Source organism: Moschus berezovskii, chromosome 14, assembly GCF_049115385.1.
Source record: "Moschus berezovskii isolate FMDL1 chromosome 14, NW_MosBer_1.0, whole genome shotgun sequence".
Taxonomy (NCBI): Eukaryota; Metazoa; Chordata; class Mammalia; order Artiodactyla; family Moschidae; genus Moschus; species Moschus berezovskii.
Genome location: NC_142473.1, coordinates 62,347,132 through 62,369,031, shown reverse-complemented (window position 1 = coordinate 62,369,031; position 21,900 = coordinate 62,347,132). Strand labels below are relative to the sequence as shown.

Below are 21,900 nucleotides of genomic sequence, written 5' to 3'. Positions count from 1 at the left end.
GCTGCAGTCCATGGGGTCGCAAAGAGTCGGATACAACTGAGTGACTGAACTGAACTGAATTGTATAGGTGTGGGAGGGAGTGGTACCAGATGTGGTAGGGGAGCAGGAGTCAAAGATCTGTGTTTCTGGCTTGGCTGACTGGGTGAGTGTTGGTACTCTTCTCTGAGGTAGGATTATGGGAGGAGGGTAGTGAGTGATTCGTAGGTGACTAGATTTGTTTTGGATTGATTGAGTTTGATATTTAAGTGAAGCCATCTATCTGATGGTAGAAAATAAAAGTTTGGAGTTCAGGAGTAAGGTCTAGCCTGAAATGCCTGGAGTGGGCCTCATCAGCACCTTCATGACCAATGAAGATATGGGAGGATGAGGTAGTGTTCTGCAAGACTGAGAAGGAAAGATATATAGGAAGTAAACAACATACCAACAGTGTTCCTTTCCCACTAGAACACAAATTCCTTAATTGCATGAATGAATGGAAAAATAGGGGGAAAAACCACCACCAACAACAAGTAAATGGAAGTTACAAAGCAGAAGAAGCTGAGCATGGCCATAGGGGAGGCAGTTGGTTACCTGAAGCAAGAATGTTAAGGAGACGAAGAGGGGCTGAATCTGTAATAACCTAGTCTTTCTCTAGCTGCCTCATGTCCTGAACAACCTTTCTTTGCATGGGCGCTAATGGTTCAACTTTTCCTATGGGGGTCTTGTACCTGGCCAAGGCCTTGTGTTCTTTATGTATATATCCACTCACAAATACTTCCCTTTCCCTTTTTCTGTTGAGCTTGAGTGAATGGTTACTTTTCCATGTACCCAGAAGAGACAGACGGACAACTCTGGGGAAACCGTGGCCACTTTGTCTGAGAACTGGCAAAATGGAGTCCACCAAACCATTAAAGAACACAAGGCCATATATTCTATGTACCTTTTTATTTCAAAACAACTTCAAACTTACAGAAAAACCGAGGGTATAAAGAACTCTGTCCACCCTTCACACCAAAACCGTAATTGTTACCACATTGGCATTACCACCCTCACTGTTTAGATATGTATTCTTTCCTTTGTGAACTACTTAAAGGAGGAAAAGGGAAAAGTCTGCACCAGGATTTGGTTAGGATCAAGTGTTGTAATTAGTTGTCCAAGCATAAGATAATAAGAATGAAAAAAATTATTGTAATTGAGGCAAATGGACGGGGTGTGATTTTAGAAGATGAGAGAATTCCGAGGCTGTCTAAAGGATAAACTAAACAATGGACTCTTTTGTTCTTAGTTTCTTAAGTGTACATTTACATATAAGAATCACAGTATTGTCAGTGTATCATGGAATTCTACTTTTATTGTGCTGCTAAATCATTTTGACTGCTAAGTCAAAGAGTTTTGAGTGCAAGGTCTATAGTATCCTCTCTTTTGTAATAGTACTGTTGGATCCGAAGATAACCAAGAAGAACAGAAGCAGGTGCACTTACCAGAAAGCAGCCTGACACCGTGGGAAGTGTGGTTTGTTGGCAAAGAAAAAGTAGAACGTGACCGTCTGCAACAGAAGGCTCTAGAGGTAAAACTAGACAGTCTTCTTTCTATTTAATCCACAAGCTCACAAAGTTGAGCTGCTGTCAAAATCAGAATGTTATTATCAGGATGTTATTATCCCTCCCAACAAAGTTTTAGCATATTTTGGTATCAGTTTGCTATATCCGTATTTATGAGCGACTGAACTGAACTGAGAGAAATGATATGTGTTCCAGATTATACGAACATTTGGAAAATACAGCTAAGCATAATTAGGAAAATTAAAATCTCCAACCTCGTTCCCTGAAAACAACTATTGTTAGTAGTATGGCATGTAGCCTTCCAGATTTTCTTCTCTGTAAATTTTTAAAAAACATATGTGCAAATGTATATTCATACAGAGTGTCACCATATGTATGTTTAAGGTACAGTCAACCTCATATATTAAAATTTTTAAGAGAGGAGAGAAATAAAAACTGAAGTAGAGGCAGGTAGTCTACTCTATACGATTCAGAGCTTGTGCCCCAGAGTGAGCTTATGCTGGGAGAAGGGAGTCTGAGGGGCTTTCAGGTTTTCTTAGTTTCTCTTTACCTCCCTGCCTCGCTTCTGGACATTTTTGTATTTTTAATTCTCTCTGAACTTTCCCTCTCCAAACTCAAAAGAATACATTTTTCCATAAATCCGTCATTCTTTCAACTCTTACTGTTGACTGTTTAGAACCTAGCAGCCAAATAGATTTGGGTAGTTTGAAATCCTCCAGTATCTAGGTTATCTGAATTCTCTCCGTCCAAACACAGAAACCAGGTAGATGCGCATGGTGAGGGATATATCTTGTTTTCAATAAATAGGATCACTCTTTTGTAACCCGTATTTTTCTGCCTGTTACATTATTAATATGTTTCTATATCATTAAATATTTTTGTATCATTTTAAAATGGCTGATTATTAAAATATATTTAAAATGTATCATATATATAATAGAACATAATTAACCAGTTCACTGCTGTTTTGTGTTTAAGTTTATTCTCATCTATTAGGGGCTCCCTGGTGGCTCATCCACCTGCCAATGCAGGAGACATGGGTTCGATTCCTAGGTTGGGAAGATCCCCTGGAGAAGGAAATGGCAATACGCACTCGAATATTATTACCTGGGAAATCCCATGGACAAAAGAACCTGGTGGGCTACAGCCCATGGGGTCGCAAAATAAAAACACAGCGATAAAAACAACAACTAATCTATTAGCATCCCTATTGCTGTAAAAATTCTTGGAATTAAAGCTTTGCCCTCCATGATCGTTTCAGAGTTAATTTCCATCTCAGTTTTGAAACTAGTTGTTCTTCCTGTGATGGCTTTCTAGCCAGGTTCTTGACATGATTCAGATAATTGTAGAAACCAATACATTCTGCTTTTTCCCTATTGCAGTATTCTTTGTATTCTAAATACAAATTTATTCCTGGAAGAGTACACTGTAGTACTTGTTTCTACTCAGAAGGGCTCGGACTTGAGAAAAACCTTATGGTTTGATGTCAGATAGGCTTATTTAAACATTTACACTTCAATTTCCTCATCTGTACAGTAAGGATAAAATAATACTACCCAGTCACAGTTTTTTAGAGAATTAAACGAGAAAAACTATAAGGATAGCTAGTGATTTTATTGGTATTGTTATTGATATCATTGCTAGTCACAGTCTTTTTATTCATCTTTTAAATTGAAATATATTTGATTTATATTGTTGTGTTAATTTCAGAAATATAACAAGCTGATTCAATTTATATATATATGCATGTGTGTGTGCTCAGTTGCTCAGTGGTATTTGACTCTTTGTGACCCCATGAGCTGTAACATACCAGGCTACTCTGTCCATGCGACTTTTCAGGCAAGAATACTGGAGTGAGTTTCCATTTCCTCAGGGTATCTTCCTGACCCAAGGATCAAACCCATGTCTCCTGCATCTCCTGCATCAGCAGACACACACACACACACGCACGCACAGTGGCTCAGTTGTGTCCAACTCTGTGTGACCCCATGGACTGCAGCACGCCAGGCTTCCCTGTCCATCACCAACTCCTGGAGCTTATTCAAACTCACGTCCATTGAGTTGGTGATGCCATCCAACCATCTCATCTGCTGTCATCCCTTTCTCTCCACGCCTTCATTCTTTCCCAGCATCAGGGTCTTTTCCAATGAGTTAGTTCTTTGCATCAGATAGCCAAAGGTTTGGAGTTTCAGCTTCAACATCAGCCCTTCCAAAGAATCTTCAGGATTGATTTCCTTTAGGATTGACTGGTTTGATCTCCTTTCAGTCCAAGGACTCTCAAGAGTCTTCTCTAATACCACAGTTCAAAAGCATCAGTTCTTCAGCTCTCAACTTTCTTTACAGTCCAGCTCTCACATCCATACATGACTCCTGGAAAAACCATAACTTTGACTAGATGAAAATTTGTTAGCAAAGTGATGTCTCTGTTTTTTAATATGCTGTCTAGGTCAGTCATAGCTTTTCTTCCAAGAAGCAAGCATCTTTTAATTTCATGGCTGCAGTCACCATCTACAGTAGGAGTCCAAGAAAATAAAGTCTGTCACTGTTTCCATTGCTTCCCCATCCATTTGCCATGAAGTGATGGGACCAGATGCTATGATCTTAATTTTCTGAATGTTGAGCTTTAAGCCAACTTTTTCAATCTCCTCTTTCACTTTCTCAAGAAGTTCTTGAGTTCTTCTTCACTTTCTGCCATAAAGATGGTGTCATCTACATATCTGTGGTTATTGATATTTCTCCTGGCAATCTTGATTCCAGCTTGTGCTTCGTCCAGCCCAGCATTTGTCATGATGTACTTTGCGTATAAGTTAAATAAACAGGGTGACAATATACAGCCTTGATGTACTTCTTTCCCGATTTGAAACCAGTCTATTGTTCCATGTTCTACCTGTTGCTTTTTGACCTGCATACAGATTTCCCAAGAGGCAGATCAAGTGGTCTGGTATTCCCATCTCTTTAAGAATTTTCCATACTGTCTTGATGCCAGTACCATACCAACCTAGATGTCCATCTGCAGATGAATGGATAAGAAAGCTTTGGTACATATACACAATGGAGTATTTCTCAGCCATCAAAAAGAATGCATTTGAATCAGTTTTAATGAGGTGGATAAAATTGGAGTCAATTATACAGAGTGAAGTAAGCCAGAAAGAAGAAATCAATACCGTATATTAACGCATATATATGGAATTTAGAAAAATGATAACCTGAACCCTGTATAAGAGACTGCAAAAGAGACATAGGCATTTAGAACAGTCTTTGGGACTCTGTGGGAGAGGGTGAAGGTGGAATGATTGGGGAGAATGGAATTATAGCATGTATATTATAAGTGACCACTCCAGGTTCGACGCATAAATTTTCCTCTGTTCAAAAAAAAAAAAAAAAGAATTTTCCACAGTTTGTTGTATTCCACACAGTCAAAGACTTTGGTGTAGTCAGTAAAGCAGAAATAGATGTTTTTCTGGAACAGTCTTCCTTTTTTGATGATCCAACGGATGTTCGCAATTTGATCTCTGGTTCCTCTCCCTTTTCTAAAATCTGCTTGAACATCTGGAAGTTCACAGTTCACAAACAGCTGAAGCCGGGCTTGGAGAATTTTGAGCATTACTTTACTAGCATGTAGGATGAGTGCAATTGTGTGGTAGTTTGAACATTCTTTGACACTGCCTTTCTTTGGGATTGGAATGGAAACTGACCTTTTCCAGTCCTGTGGCCATTGCTGAGTTTTCCAAAGTTGCTGGCATGTTGAGTGCAGCACTTTCATAGCATCATCTTTCAGGATTTGAAATAGCTCAAATGGAATTCCATCACCTACAGTAGCTTTGTTCATAGTGATGCTTTCCTAAGGCCTACTTGACTTTGCATTCCAGGATGTCTGGCTCAAGGTGAGTGATACCATTGTGGTTATCTGGGTCATGAAGATCTTTTATGTATAGTTTTTCTGTGTATTCTTGCCACCTCTTCTTAATATCTTCTGCTTCTGTTAGGTCCATACCATTTCTATCCTTTATTGTGCCCATCTTTGCATGAAATGTTCCCTTGGTATCTCTAATTTTCGTGAAGAGATCTCCAGTCTTTCCCATTCTGTTGTTTTCCTCTATTTCTTTGCATTGATCGCTGAGGAGGGCTTTCTTATTTATCTCTCTTTGCTATTCTTTGGAACTCTGCATTCAAATGCGTGTATCTTTCCCTTTCTCCTTTGCCTTTAGCTTCTCTTCTTTTCTCAGCTATTTTTAAGGCCTCCTCAGACAACCATTTTGCCTTTAGGTTATTATAAGATGTTAACTATAATTGTCTTTGTTATATAGTAAATCCTTGTTGTTTGTATATTTTATATATAGTAGTATGTATCTATTAATATTAAACTTCACATCTTTCCCTCCCCCTGCTTTTCCCTTTGGTAACTATAGATTTGTTTTCTGTGTATTTCTGTTTTGCAAATATTGTGCTGGCCAAAACATTTCATTTGGATTTTTCCATAACATTTTATGGAAAACCTGAATAAACCGTTTAATCAGACCGATACATTCATTTGTATCATTTTTCAAGATTCTGCATATAAGTGGTATCATATGATATTTGTCTTTCTCTGTCTGTCTTCACTTAGTGTAATAATCTCTGGGTCCATCCATGTTGCTAAAATGGCATTATTTCTTTTATTTTTATGACTGAGTAATATCCCTTGGTGTGTGTATATACACACACCCACCACATCTTCTTTTTCCACTCATCTGTTGATGAACAATTTAGGTTGCTTCCATGTCTTGGCTGTTGTAAATAGTGCTGCTGTGAACACTGGGATGCGTTATCTTTTCAAATTTGAGTTTTCATCTTTTCTGGATATATACTCAGGAGCAGAATTGCTGGCAACTCGATTTTTAATTAAGGAACCTCCATACTGTTATCCATAGTGGGGACACCAATTCTATTCTCCCCAACAGTGTAGAAGGTTTCCTTTTTCTCTAGCATTTATGATTTGTAGACTTTTTGATGATGGCCATTCTGATCAGTGTGAGGTTATACCTTATTGTAGTTTCAATTTTCATTTTTCTATAATTTAATGATGTTGAGCATCTTTTCATGTACCTGCTGGCCATCTGTATATCTTTGGAGAATGTCTGTTTAGATTTTCTGCCCATTTTTTGATTTGGTTGTTTCTTTTTATTTTATATTAAACTGTATGAGCTTTTTATATATTTTCGAAATGAATCCCTTATTGATTGTATCAGGTGCAAATATTTTCTCATTCTGTGGGTTGTCTTTTCATTTTGTTTATGATTTCCTTTGATGTACAAAAAGTTTTAAGTTTAAACAATTGTTTTTGCTTATTACTACATTTTGCTTAGTATTTCCATTACTGTAAAAGATGGATCTAAAAAAATATTGCTGCAATTTATATCAAAGAGTGTTCTACCTACATTTTCCTCTAAGAGTTTTTATAGTATCTTGCTTTACATTTAGGTCTTTAATCCATTGTGAGTTAATTTTTGTATATAGTGTCAGAGAATGGTCTAATTTTATTTATCTACAGATAGCTATCCAGTTTTCCCAGCACCATTTATTGAAGAAATGTCTTCTTCATTGTATATTTTTGCCTCTTGTCATAAATTAATTGACCCTAGGTATTTTGGTTTATTCCTCAGCTCTATTCTGTTCTGTTGATCTGAGTCTGTTTTTGTCCCAGTGCAATACTGTTTTGATTACTGTGGCTTTGTAGTATAGTCAGAAATCAGGTGAGCATATTCCTCGAGTGCTGTTCTTTTTTCTCAAGATTGTTTTGGCTATTCAGGGCCTTTTGTGTTTTCATATAAATTTAATTTTGTTGTTGTTCTTTGAAAAAATGCCATTGGTAATTTGATAGGGGTTGCATTGAATCTCTAGATTCCCTAAGGTAATATGGTTGCTGCTGCTGCTGCTGTCACTTCAGTCGTGTCCGACTCTGTGTGACCCCATAGACTGAAGCCCACCAGGCTCCCCCTTCCCTGGGATTCTCCAGGCAAGAACACTGGAGTGGGTTGCCATTTCCTTCTCCAATGTGTGAAAGTGAAAAGTGAAAGTGAAGTCACTCAGTCGTGTCTGACCCTTAGCGACCCCATGGACTGCAGCCTACCAGGCTCCTCCATCCATGGGATTTTCCAGGCAAGAGTACTGGAGTGGCTTGCCATTGCCTTCTCCGAGGTAATATGGTGATTTAACAATATTGATTCTTGCAATCAAAGAACACAGTATATCTTTCAATATGTTTGTGTCATTTTAGTATCTTTCATCAGTGTCGTATACTTTTTAGAATACACGTCTTTTGCCTCCTTAGGTAGGCTTATTCCTAGGTATTTTATTCTTTCTGATGTGATGGAAAGTGAGATTGTTTCCTTAATTCCACTTTCTGATAATTCCTTGTTTGTGTATAGACATGTAACAGATTTTTGTATAATGTTGTGTCCACAACTTTACTGAATTCATTGAGCTCTAGTAGTTTTCTGGTATAATAGCATCTTTAGGGTTTTCTGTGTGTAGTATCTTGTCATTTACAGTGACAGTTTATGTCTTCCTTTCCAATTCATATCCCCCTCCCCTTTTTTCTTTTCATTTTCTTGTGTGATTACTATGTCGAGGACTTCCAAACTGTGTTGAATAAAAGTGGTGAGAATGAACATCCTTGTTTTCTTCCTGATCTTCACCATTTTGTATGATGTTAACTGTGGGTTTGTCATACAGTTCAGTTCCGTCACTCAGTCGTGTCCAGCTCTGTGTGACCCCATGTACTGCAGCACACCAGACTTCCCTGTCCATCACCAACTCTCAGAGCCTGCTCAAACTCATGTCCATTGAGTCAGTGATGCCATCCAACCATCTCATCCTCTGTCGTTCCCTTCTCCTCCCACCTTCATTCTTTCCCAGCATCAGGGTCTTTTCCATTGAGTCAGTTCTTCGCATCAGGTGGCCAAAGTATTGGAGTTTCAGCTTCAGCATCAGTCCTTCCAATGAATATTCAGGACTGATTTCCTTTAGGATGGACTGGTTGGATCTCCTTGCAGTCCAGGAGACACTTGAGAGTCTTCTCCAACACCACAATTCAAAAGCATCAATTCTTTGGCATTCAGCTTTCTTTATAGTCCAACTCTCACATCCATACATGACTACTAGAAAAACCATAGCTTTGACTAGATGGATCTTTGTTGTCAAGGTAATGTCTCTGCTTTTTAATATGCTGTCTAGGTTGGTCATTGCTTTTCTTCCAGGGAGCAAGCGTCTTTTAATTTTATAGGTGCAGTCACCATTTGCAGTGATTTTGAAGCTCCCCAAAATAAAGTCTGTCACTGTTTCCATTGTTTCCCCATCTATTTGCCATGAAGTGATGGGCACAGATGCCGCCATCTTCGTTTTTTGAATGTTGAGTTTTAAGCCAACTTTTTCACTCTCCCCTTTCACTTTCATCAATAGGCTCTTGATGAAAGGGTTTGTCATACATTGCCTTTATTATGTTGAAGGTATGTTCCCTCCATGCCCAGTTTCTAGAGAGTTTTTTTTGTTTTTTTTTTGGTAAAAGGATGTTTTATTTAATCAGAAGCTTTTTCTTCATCTACTGAGATGATCATAAATCTTTTATCATTTAATTTGTTAGTGGGGTGTATCAAATTGATTTCTGGATATTAAAAAGTCCTTGGATAGCTGGGAAAAGTATTACTTGATTATGGTGTATGATCCTTAATTTTTAATTTAATCTTTATTTTTTATGGGGTGTAGTTGATTTACAATGTTGTATTAGTTTCAAGTGTACAGCAAAGTGGTTTAGTTATACTATATATCCATTCTCTTTCTGATTCTTTCCCATATAAATTATTACACAGTTTTGGGTAAATTTCCCTGTGTTATACAGTAGGTGCTTGTTTTAGCTATTTTAAATATTCTAGTGTGTATATGGGGCTTCCCTGGTGGCTCAAATGGTGAAGTGTCTGCCTGCAATGCGGGAGACCCTGGTTCGATCCCTGGGTTAGGAAGATCCCCTGGAATAAATTAGGAGACTGTTAACCCCAGTCTCCTGATTTATCCCTCCCCCTATTCTTTCCCCTTTGGTAACCATAAGTTTGTTTTCAAAAGACCGTGAATCTGTTTCTGTTTTGTAAATAAGTTCATTTGTATCATCTTTTTTATTAGATTACACATATAAGTGATATTATATATTTGTCTTTCTCTAACTTGCTTCACTTGGAGTTGTAATCTCTAGGTTCATCCATGTTGCTTCAAATGGCATTATTTCATTCTTTTATGTAGCTGAGTAATATTGTGTATATGTACTACCTCTTTTTTTAATCCATTCATTTGTCAATGACAGAGAAGGCAATGGCACACCACTCCAGTACTCTTGCCTGGAAAATCCCATGGGTGGAGGAGCCTGGTGGGCTGCAGTCCATGGGGTCACTAAGAGTCAGATACGACTGAGCGACTTCATTTTCACTTTTTCCTTTCATGCATTGGAGAAGGAAATGGCAACCCACTCCAGTGTTCTTGCCTGGAGAATCCCAGGGACGGGGGAGCCTGGTGAGCTGCCGTCTGTGGGGTTGCCCAGAGTCAGACACGACTGAAGCAACGCAGCAGCAGCAGCAGCGGCGGCAGCAGCGTTTGTCAATGGACATTTAGGTTGCTTCCGTGTCTAGGCTATTGTAAATAGTGCTGCAGAGAACATTGGGGTGCAAGTATCGTTGTAAATTATGGTTTTCTCTGATTATATGCCTAACAGTGGGATTGGCAGGTCACATGATTATATTTTTGGTTTTTTAAGAAACCTCCATACTGTTTGTGATAGTAGTTGTACCAACTTACATTTCCACCAGCAGGCTACGAGGGTTTCCTTTTCTCCGCACCCTCTCCAGCATTTACTGATGATGCTTCAGCCTGTTGACGGTGGCCATTCCAACTGGTATTAGGTGATACCTCATTGTAGCTTTGATTTTGCACTTCTCTAATAATCAGTGATGTTGAATATCTTTTCATGTGCTTTTTTGCCCTTCTCTATGTCTTTTTTGGAGAATTGTCTATTGGATCTTCCACTCATTTTTTGATTGGTTTATTTATTTAGTTTTCGTTATTGAGCTACATGAGCTATTTATATATTTTGGCAATTAATCCCTTGTTGGTCAGTTTGCTTGCAAATATTTTCTCTCATTCTGTGTGGTTTTTTGTTGTTCATGATTTCCTTTGCTGTGCAAAAGCTTTTAAGTTTAATTAGGTGCTTTTTGTTTCTTTTTGTTTTTATTTTCATTATTCTAGGACGTAGATTGAAAAAAATCTTGCTGCAGTTTATGTCAGTGAGTGTTCTGCCTTTCTTTTCCTGTAAGAGTTTTATAGTATCCAGTCTTATATTTCGGTCTTGAATCCATTTTGAGTTTATTTTTGTATATGGTGTCAGAGACTGTTGTAATTTCTTTCTTTTACATGTAGCCGTCAAGTTTTCCCACCACCACTTACTGAATAGACTTTTTCTCCATTATATATTAAAGACTTTCTTTGTCATAGATTAATTGACCATAGGTGTGTGGGTTTATTTCTTGGATTTCTGTCCTGTTCCATTAATCTGTAGTTCTATTTTTGTTCCAGTATTATACTGTTTTTATTACTGTGACTTTGTAGTATAGCCTGAAGTCAAGGAGCCTGATTGCTCTAGCCATATGTTTCTTTATCAAAATTTCGTTGACTCTTTGGGGTCTTTTGTATTTCCATACAAATTTTAAAATTATTTGATGTGATTCTGTGAACTGTGTCATTGATAATTTGATAGGGATTGAATCTGTGGATTGCTTTGGATAGTATAATCATTTGGTCAATATTGATTCTTCCAATCCAGCAACATACTTTTGATATATCTTTCCCTCCCTGTGTCATCTTCAGTTTCTTTCATCAGGTTCTTAAAGTTTTCAGAGCAAAGGTCTTTTGCCTCCTTAGGAAAATTTACTCCTAGGTATTTTATTTCATTTTTAATGGTACGGTGAATGGGACTGCTTCCTGAATTTTTCTTTCTGATAGTTCATTGTTAGTGTATAGAAGTTGAAGTGATTTCTGTGTATTAATTTTGTATCCTGCAACTTTGCTGAATTCCTTACTGAGCTCTAGTAGTTTTCTGGTAGCATCTTTAGAGTTTTCTATGTGTAGTCTTGTGTCATCTGCAGTGACAGCTTTACTACTTCTTTTCCAGTTTGGATTCATTTCTTTTTCTTCTCTGATTACTATGGCTGCTGCTGCTGTTGCTGCTAAGTTGCTTCAGTTGTGTCCGACTGTGTGACCCCATAGATGGCAGCCCACCAGGCTCCCCTGTCCCTGGGATTCTCCAGGCAAGAACACTGGAGTGGCTTGCCATTTCCTCCTCCAGTGCATGATAGTGAAAAGTGAAAGTGAAGTCGCTCAATCGTGTCCGATTCTTAGCGACCCCATGAACTGCAGCCCACCAGGCTCCTCCGTCCATGGGATTTATCAGGCAAGAGTCCTGGAATAGGGTGCCATCACCTTCTCCGGATTACTATGGCTAGGACTTCCAAAATTCTGTTTAATAAAAGTGACTAGAGTGCTCATTCTTATCTTGTTCCTAATCTTAGAGGAAATGCTTTCAGCTTTTCACTATTGAGTATGATATTAGTTGTGGGTTTAGCATATATGACCTTTAGTATGTTGAGGTAGGTTCCCTCTAAGCACATTTTCTAGAGTTTTTTTTTTTTATCATAAATGAATGTTGAATTTTATCAAATGATTTTTCTACATCTCTTAAGATGATAATATGGTTGTTAGTTTTCAATTTGTTAATGTAGTGTATCACTATTTGCAGTTATTGAAAAATTCTTGCATATCTGGGATAATCTCACTTGATCATGGTGCATGATCCTTTTAATGTATTGCTGGATTTGGTTTGCTTATATTTTGATGAGGATTTTGCATCTATGTTCATCAGTGATATTGGCCTGTAATTTTTTTTTTTGGTGGTATCTTTGTCTCGTTTTGGTGTTCGGTGGCCTCATAGAATGAGTGGGAGTGTTCCTTCCTCTTCAGTTTTTTTTTTTGGAATAGTTTGAGAAGGATTAGTTTAACTCTTTTTTTACATGTTTGCTCAGTGGTAAAGAATCAGCCTGCCCATGCTGGAGACTTGGATTTGACCCCTGTGTTGGGAAGATCCTCTGGAGAAGGAAATGGCAACCCACTCCAGTATTTTCTTGCCTGAGAAATCCCATGGATAGAGGAGCCTGGTGGACTGCAGTCCATGGGGGTCACAAAAGAGGTGGAGATGACTTAGTGACTAAACAACCACAAATGTTTAATACTAAAGAATTCACCTGTGAATTCATCTTGTCCAGACTTTTGTTTGTTGGGAGTTTTTAAATCATGGTTTCAATTTCAGTACTTGTGATTGACCTGTTCATGTTTTTTATTTCTTCTGGTTCAGACTTGCAAGATTGTACCTAAGAATTTGTCCAGTTCTTCTAGGTTGTCCATTTTATTGACATATAGTTGCTTATAGTAGTCTCCTGTGATCCTTTGTATATCTGTATTGTCAGTTGTGACTTCTTTTTCTTTTCTAATTTTATTGACTTCAGCCCTCTTTTTTTTCTGTTTTTCTTCTTAAAAAATATTTATTTATTTCAGCATCAGTTCAGTTCAGTTCAGCATGCCAGGTCTTTATTTCAGCATATAGAATCTTTACTTGTGGTATGCAGACTTTTTAGTTGTGGCATGTAAACTCGGTGTGTGGGTCCTAGTTCCCTGAGCAAGTCTGCCTGTTTTGGGAGTGCGGAGTCTGCTGCTGGACCACCTGGGAAATCCCTCTCATTTTTCTTGATGAGTCTTGCTAAATCAATTTTGTTATCTTTTCAAAGAACCAACTTTTAGTTTCATTGATCTTTTTTTAAATTGATTTCTTCATGTTTATTTCTATTCTGATCTATTTAATTTCTTTCCTTTGTGTTTTGTTTGTTGTTCTTTCTCCAGTTGCTTTAGGTGTAAGGTTAGGTTGTTTGAGATTTCTCTTGTTTCTAAGGTGCAGTTGTATTGCTATCAACTTTCCTCTTAACAACTGCTTCTGTTCCGGCAGAAAGCTTCAGAGCTTTTGGATCATCATGTTTTTGTTTTCATTTGTCTCTAGGTTTTTTTTTCTCCCTAACTTCCTCTTTTATTTATTCAGTGATTCATTAGTTGTTTAGTAGCATGTTGTTAGGCTTCACGTATTTGTGTTTTTTTACAGTTTCTTTCTTATAGTTGATTTCTAATCTCTTAGTATTGTAGCTGGAAAAAATGCTTGATATGATTTCAGTTTTCTTAAGTTTACTGAGGTTTGCTTTTTGGACTAGCATGTGATCTACCCTGGATAATATTCCGTGTGCCCTTGAGAAGAATGTGTAGTCTGATGCTCTCAATGGAATGTTTTATAATATCAGTTAAGGCTGTCTGGTCTAATATATCTTTAATGGTCTGTGTTTCTTTATTGATTTTCTGTCTGGATGATCTGTCCAGTGATATAGGTGGAGTTTCAAAGTCCCCACTATTATTGTGTTACTGTTGATTTCTCCTTTTATAGCTATTAACAGTTGCCTTATATATTAAGGTGCAACTATTTTGGGTGCATATGTATTTTCCATTGTTATATCTTACTTCTGGGATTGATCCCTTGGTCATAATGTAGTATCCTTCTTTGTCTCTTTAATTTTAAAGCCTGTTTTGTCTGATAAGAGTATTGCTACTCTGGCTCTCTTCTGATTTCCATTTGTATGGAGTATGTTTTTCCATTCCCTCACTTTCAGTCTGTGTGCATCTCTGATTCTGAAATGAGTCTTTTGTAGGCATCATATGTATGCTTCTTGTTTTTGTATCCATTCAGCCACTGTGTGTCTTTTGGTTGAAGCATTTTATCCATTTACATTTAAGGTAACTATTGACATATATGTTCTTATTGCCGTTTTGTTAATTGTTTTTGTTTTTGTAGGTCTTTTTTCCCCTTGTGATTTGATGACAGTTTTTAGTGTTTTGTTTGAATTCTATCTTATTTCTTGCATATATATCTATTATGCATTTTTGGTTTGCAGTTACCATGAAGTTTTTGTATAGCAGTCTTTTTTTAAGTTACTGATTTCTTAATTTCAAATGCATTTAAAAAACCCTGCATTTGTACTCTTCCCTCATGATTTCTGCTTTTGATGTAATATTTTACATCTAATTGTTTTTTGTATCCCTTAACTGCTTATTGTGGATACCGATGACTTTATTACTCCTGTCTTGTAACCTCACTACTGACTTTGTGAATGGATTCTTATCTTTACTGTATGTTTGTCTTTACCAATGAGCCTTTTCATTTTGTAATTTTCTTGATTCTAGTAGTGGCCTTTTTTTTTTTGCCTAGAGAAGTTTCTTTAACATGTGTTGTAATGCTGGTTTGGTAGTGCTGAATTCTCTTAACTTTTGCTTGTCTGAAAAGCTTTTGATTTTTCCATCTAATCTGAATGAGAGCTTTGCTGGGTATAGCATTCTTGGTTGTAGGTTTTCCCCTTTCATTACTTTAAACATATCATGACACTCTCTTCTGGCCTGCAGAATTTCTGCCGAAAATTCAGCTGATAGCCTTATGGGAGTTCCTTTGTATGTTATTTGCTACTTTTAATATTCTATCTTTAATATTTGACATTTTGGTTACAATGTGTTTTGGTGTGTTCCTCTAGGTTTATCCTGTGTGGGACAGCTCTGCACTTTCTGGGCTTGCATGACATTTTTCTTTCTGAGGTTAGGGAAGTTTTCAGCTCTTACATCTTCAAATATTTTCTCTTGCTCTTTCTATCTTATCCTCCAGTGACCCCTATAATATGAGTATTTGTATGCTTGATGTTGCCCAAGATGTCTGTTTAGTGGCAGTGATTTTCACTACTCAGTCTTCTAGATCCTCAGTTCATTTTCCATATCATTTAGTGTACTGTTGATTCCTTCTAGTGTATTTTTTATTTCAGTTATTGTACTCTTCATCTCTGTTCAGCTGTTCTGTATATTTTCTCTTTATTAAAAAAAAATTCTGACTTCTCTCTCTCTCTGCATCCATTTTCTTCCCAATTCTTTCCCTCATCTTTACGATCCTACTGTGAACTTTTTCTCAGGTAGATTGCCTGTCTCCTCTTAACTTAGTTCTTTTGGGGTTTTATCTTTTTCCTTCATCTGGAACATATTCCTGTGGTGTCTCATTTTGTCTGTGTTGGTCTTTGTATTTTTGTGTATGTGGCAGCTTTGTTACCTTTCTGGACTTTGGAGTAGTGACCTTCTGTAGGAGATGTCTTTCATGTTCCAGCAGTGCCCTCTCCTCTTGTTGCCTATGTCATATACCTGCAAAGGCCTTCTGTTGTGGCAGGCTGACTGTGAGTGGTCCGGTAGGCTTGGTTGGCTGCTAGTCTAGTTGGTTGCCAGGCACTGCCTTGTGTGAATGCTGCTGGCTACTCTTTAGTGTCAGCTGGTCATGAGGCAGCTGTTGCAGAACTCTAGGGAGTGCTGGGCATAGTGCTGGCTCACTGGTGGCTAGAGTTAGGATCCTGAAGACTCTGGGGCTATTTCCCACCTATTGGCAGATGAAGCCAGATCCTGGGGTTAGTGCAGGACCACTGGCAGGCAGAGCTGCATCCTAGAGCCTGGTTTCAGAGCCCAGGGATCCCAGAGCTCATTTTAGATGATTGGTGTTGGAGGATGGTTCCTGACACATTTGGATATGGGGCCTGGGTGTCCCAAAGGTTGTTGGCTTGCTAGTGGGCAGGGCCAGTGACCTGCTGTTGCTGGACTCAGTGTGCAAGCTGTGGTATTATAGTTTTTTGCTTCTGGTGTCTGCCCTCCTGGTATGTGGGGTGGTTGAGAGGCTCGTGTGAGCTTCCCAGTGCAAAGGGCCCAGACCCAGCTCTTGACACCCTGGTGAGGAAATCTGTGTTTCGGGCCTTGTCTGGTGGTGACTGAGCTCAGGAAGTCTTCAAGCAGCCTGTTGGTGGGTCAGGCTGTGTCTCTGTTCAGTTACGTGTTTGGCCTAAGGCATCCTACAGACTGTTGGGTGGGTCCAGGTCTTGGTGATAGTGAGCTAAGATGGCAGCTGCCATCAGCTCATGCAGCTGATTGTCCCCACTATGCCTGTCGCCAGTGTCCATGTCCCTCAGGTGAGTCACAGCCACCTCATGCCTGCCTAGAGGACTCTACAAGACCAGTAGGTAGGTCTGGCCCAAGCTAATTTCAGACTACTGCTTTTGCCCTGGGTTCCATTGTATGTGATATTTTATATGTGCCCTTTAAAAATGAAATCTCTTTTCCCCCAGTTCTGTGGGGCTCCTGCAAGTAAGCCCACTGACCTTGAAAGCCAAATACTCCCGGGACTTGTCTTCCTAGTGCTGGACTGCAAGGCTTACATGGGGCTCCGAACTCTCATTCCTCTGAGAGAGCCTCTGAAGTATACTTACTCTCTGCTTTGTGGATTGCCTATCCTTGGGAGTAATATGAGTCTGTCCCTCCTACCTGTCTCATTATAGTTCCTTCTTCGTGTCTTTAGGTTCCAGCCTTTTTCATCTACAGTTGTTCTGTAGATAGTTGTGGTTTTTGGTGTACTCATGAGAAAAGGTGAGCCCAGCACCTTTCTACTCCACCATCTTGGCCACTGTCTTCAGTCATAGCCTTCTTAATGCTTTTTCATTTATTTTCAGAATTCATTTGTTGTTAAGGCCCCAAACACCTAATTTTCTTACTTCAGTCTTAAGTTTTAACATTACTAATTCCATTGTTTAGTTTGTTGTTGTTCAGTTGCTAAGTCCTACTCTTTGTGACCCCATGAACTGAAGCACGCCAGGCTTCTGTCCTCACTCTCCCTGAGTGTGCTCAGACGCATGTCCACTGAGTCACTGATGCCATGCAGCCATCTCAGCCTCTCTTGCCGTCTTCTCTCTTGCCCTCAGTTGTTCCCAGCATCAGGGTCTTTTCCAATGAATTGGCTCTTCACGTCAGGTGGCCAAAGTATTGGAGTTTCAGCTTCAGCATCAGTCCTTGCAGTGAATATTTAGGACTTGATTCCCTTTGGAATTGACTAGTTTGATATCCTTGCTGTCCGAGGGACTCTCAAAAGTCTTCTCCAGCACCACAGTTCAAAAGCATCAATTCTTTGGCTCTCAGCCTTCTTTATGGTCCAACTCTCACATCCATACATCGCTACTGGAATTATTTAATTTTGTACCTTTCAAAATACTTGCTCACACTGAGAAATCTGCTTTTCTTCATTTCACACAAGTGCATACATGTATACACACTTAGGTGCATATCTGCTGCTGCTGCTGCTGCTGCTGCTGCTGCTAAGTCACTTCAGTCTTGTCCGACTCTGTGTGACCCCATAGACGGAAGCCCACCAGGCTCCCCCTTCTCTGGGATTCTCCAGGCAAGAACACTGGAGTGGGTTGCCATTTCCTTCTCCAATGTGTGAAAGTGAAAAGGGAAAGTGAAGTCGCTCAGTCGTGTCCAACCCTTAGTGACCCCACGGACTGCAGCCTACCAGGCTCCTCCATCCATGGGATTTTCTAGGCAAGAGTACTGGAGTGGCTTGCCATTGCCTTCTCCGGTACATATCTGAAATATCTTAATTTTGTGGAGAACTTGGAAACGCTCTAATTATTTTTAAAGCTAGTCATAACCCATGCATTGATTGTAGAATCACAGTTTTGCAAAACACTGATCTAGTGAATCAGTGGTATTGTGGAGCTCAGTTTATGTTATTTAGCTTTATCTCCAGCCTCACTAGAAGTCACTTATTATCCTAAGAAAAGGAGGGTCACTTCAAGCCATTTTTAGAGTCAGCATATCATAAATGAATGTAATTAAATTACAGAAATTATAAGAAACTCTGAGCTTTGGAGTAACATGGAACTAGGCTGAAATTCTAGTCTTGCTGTTCTAAATCTGTGATCTTGGAAAAGTTACTTCTCTGAGCCTCAGTCTCTTCATCTATAAGCCAGATGTTAGACAATATTAGAGTGGTTAAAAGCATAAATTCTTGAGTCGTACATCTTGGATTCAAAACTAAGATCTTGGATCTTTAGCCTCTCTCTTCTGGATTATCAGTGAAAGGAGGGAGTGACATTTACCTCATAGTGTTTTGGGAACTAAGTGAATATCAGGATGTGGCCTAACATATAGGAATCACTTTGTAAAAGTTAGTTGTTATGTGTTAAAAGAGATGATAATAACTGCTGAAGATATGAGAACAGTTTAGAATAATGAATAAAAAAAGTTCCTACCTCAGTGATTAAGCATGTAGCAGAGTATAATTGGTTGAAAGATTAAAGCCTTTTCATATATTTAGTAGCTGGACATTTCTTATGGCTACATCATTACTTAATTTTGAAGTAGTTAGAGTATGTTAGCATGAGTCTTAACTGTATCAGTCATCCCAGAGACATCATGACATACAGATAAATTACTCACTTTGGTATCAACTTATTTTGAGCTATTGTGGTATTCACATTTTTTTTCATGCCTTTCCTTTTGTTTTAATTTTCTAAGTCATGCTTTCCTTACTTTTCTGTTCTTATTTACTGTATTCTGTGATTTATTTATAAATCATATCATTAAAATCTCAGATTTTTAACCACAAGGAACAATTCATCTCCGATCCCTAGTAAAAGATGAAGGCCAGAGAGTAGCTTTGCCAACGTTTCAGTTAGTGACAAAGCTGGGACTGGATCCTGGTTCTTTTGACTTCCAACTTAATAAGTGTTTTTTCCATAATACCAAGGCACATTTTAGAATAAATGGGTCAGACTCAATATTTAATTTTAAATGTACACTGGCTTTCATATATTCTTCCTTGAAATCTTAAAATTTAAAGGTAGTTAAATCATTAAAAAGTTCATTGCCTTTCATAAATTTGATTTTAGCAACATTTTTATTTGTTTCACATGTCCCTGTAAGATTGAGTTAACGCATCAAAATTATGTTTACAGTTTTTTTTTATATTTGTAACTGTTGAAGTGATAAAAAATAGTAAATATTTAACGTTAGTATTGTGAAAAACTAGTATATTGTTTTTGTAGGGCATATAAATTTTACTTAAATTTTTATTAAAAAATTCTTTAGCAGACTGACCTAAATTCTCTATGGCCTTTGGATAATTTTTGTTTTTAACATTTGCTTTAACATTTTAGTACAAATCTATTCTAAACTATAAAAGTTATCTAATTTGTGAATAATCCAGGTTTGGTCTTTTTTTCACCATCTTGCTTTTGCCCTTTTTATTCATCAGTGCTTAATGAAGGAAAAGAGCAGGATATAGAGTTGGTGAGACTCAGAAACTCAGTTTTTCTGATTGTTACCTTAGTCGGCAAAAGTTATTGAAATAAAATCCATGTTTCGGATCCTCTTTGGATTTTGGTTTCCTGTAATCAAGTGTTTACTCTGTGGGAAGATGTATAATTCTGTTGAAATTCAGTGGTGTACCAGAAGACGACATAGGGCCTTATGAGAGAAGGCTTCAGCAGTATCTGGTAGAGACTTGCTTTGGTGGTAAACAGATGAAGGCATTTAGGGTGGGAAATTCTGAGAGGGGCCAGCCTTGGAAGGAGGGTTGTTTCTCAGAATGTGATGTGTATTCTGAGGTGGCAGATTACTTGACCAGACACCCTGAGATTAGAGTACTGTTTGAGTGAATGGCAGCATTTTCTAGATACTTTTGACCCATCCTTCATCTTTAACTCTTCTATCAGCATTAGAATTTGTGAACCATAAAATCAGAATACAAAGTCTGATTTCTTTTTCCTTAGTTTTGAGCTTAATTATATGAAGAATCTGAAAAGGTTCATAAAAGTAATCAATCCTATTTTTAGTTGTATAATAAAAATCATTACTTTTCTTGATGATAAAATTTAAGACTTTTTTTGGAAAATGTGGTTGTCAAATCTATATCTGGCCTATCATACACATAGAAGTATATCCCTCCCTTATTTTCTGACCCAAGTCCAGACTCATATATATCTCCTTCCGACTCATGTACTGTGGCAACCTCCTAAACTGTCTCCCTCAGAATAGTTCTGATCCCTTCAAATGCAGCTTTCAGCCTTCATCGTTGAGAGTTCTGAATCATTCCCTTTGCCAAGTATTCCTGCTCCACAGTGTTTACTTTACTCTGCCTGTCTCAAAAGACCTTTTCCTGTCTAGTTAGTATTAATACCACACTCTGATTTTCTAGTCTTCACTCCTCCCCCTTGTAGTCAAGCTGTTTCCTCATTGCTCCTCTCATGGTGCTTTTTTTTTTCTTTTGCTACTTTGGACCATACTCTCTCCTCTCATCTTCCTTTTCCTTTTCTGAGCTCTTCTTCTCCACAGTACCTCACAACACAGCACTTAAGTCTTTTGTGTTTACAGAATCAGATTAGGTCAGAGACTTCTGGAATTTCATCCCTGCTGTCTTTATAGTAGGTGCTCCATTAAAAAAATAATAATAAGTGCAAATAATAAATGCGTAAGATGTGTTCTTGGTGTCAGGTTTTATCTTCATTTCATTTAACACACTGGAATTGCCTGAGAGTTGAAAAATTGTCCTTCCCACTGCCACCCATTGCTGAGGTAGGTAGGTCCTTGGGAAAGGGACGCTCGGGGACAGGGAGCGGGGTCCAGTGGAAGACATGTAAAAGTATCCGATTGCTGCTATCTAAGGAGAGAGGAGAAAAATAACCGGTAATTGTGGTAGTAGAGTCCTAGGAGTCTAGTTTGAACAGCATTCTCAACTAATGCAGTAATTTAACTGATGAGTGACGGAGTGGTGGCGTTCAGCTTGTAGTTTCATTTGGCTATACTTCCCACATTCTTTCTCCTGAGGAAATGCCCAAACGTGTAGATTCGAGTGACAGCAAGGCAGTTAAATAATCTAGGATATGAATGTGGTTTTGTTTTACGCTCCAACAGCTATAAAATCAGTGAACGAAAATCTGGATCCTTTTTTTTTTTTTTTACTCCCTTTAAAAAATTGAATGGCTTCTTTACATTTCTTCTTTGGTATAACTCTGAATTAAAAGTTTAATTTAGGGATTATTTAATTCCTATCCTTTATCTTCATCAAGAATCTAGAAGCTTTTTATAACTGTAAAAAAGTTGCAATTCTCTTGAGCTTCTGCCAGTAGCATACAGTGATGCCAAAATTTATGTGTGGGAAAGTTGATTTCAATGAGGGTAATTTAGCTGAAGTTTAGTCTAAGAAACTAGTGTTTTGCTGCCAAGCAATTATTTGCATTTCTAAAAAATGACTTATACTTTTTACCAGTGCTTTCCTTTCATCATAAACTGGTTACTTAAGTAAGTTATTGTCACTAATGGCGTATCTCTATAAAGGAAACTATATTCT

The 21,900-nt window shown here is 38.2% G+C and overlaps 1 protein-coding gene across 1 annotated transcript in view; it reads left to right on the top strand.

Annotated features, from left to right (window-relative positions):
• The window catches only part of CCDC34 (coiled-coil domain containing 34), a 44,458-nt gene that overhangs the window by 3,867 nt on the left and 18,691 nt on the right, over positions 1-21,900 (top strand). The window contains exon 2 of the mRNA XM_055422434.2: positions 1,411-1,546. Coding sequence (XP_055278409.2) covers positions 1,411-1,546 — 136 coding nt within the window. The remainder of the gene's footprint in view (positions 1-1,410; positions 1,547-21,900) is intronic.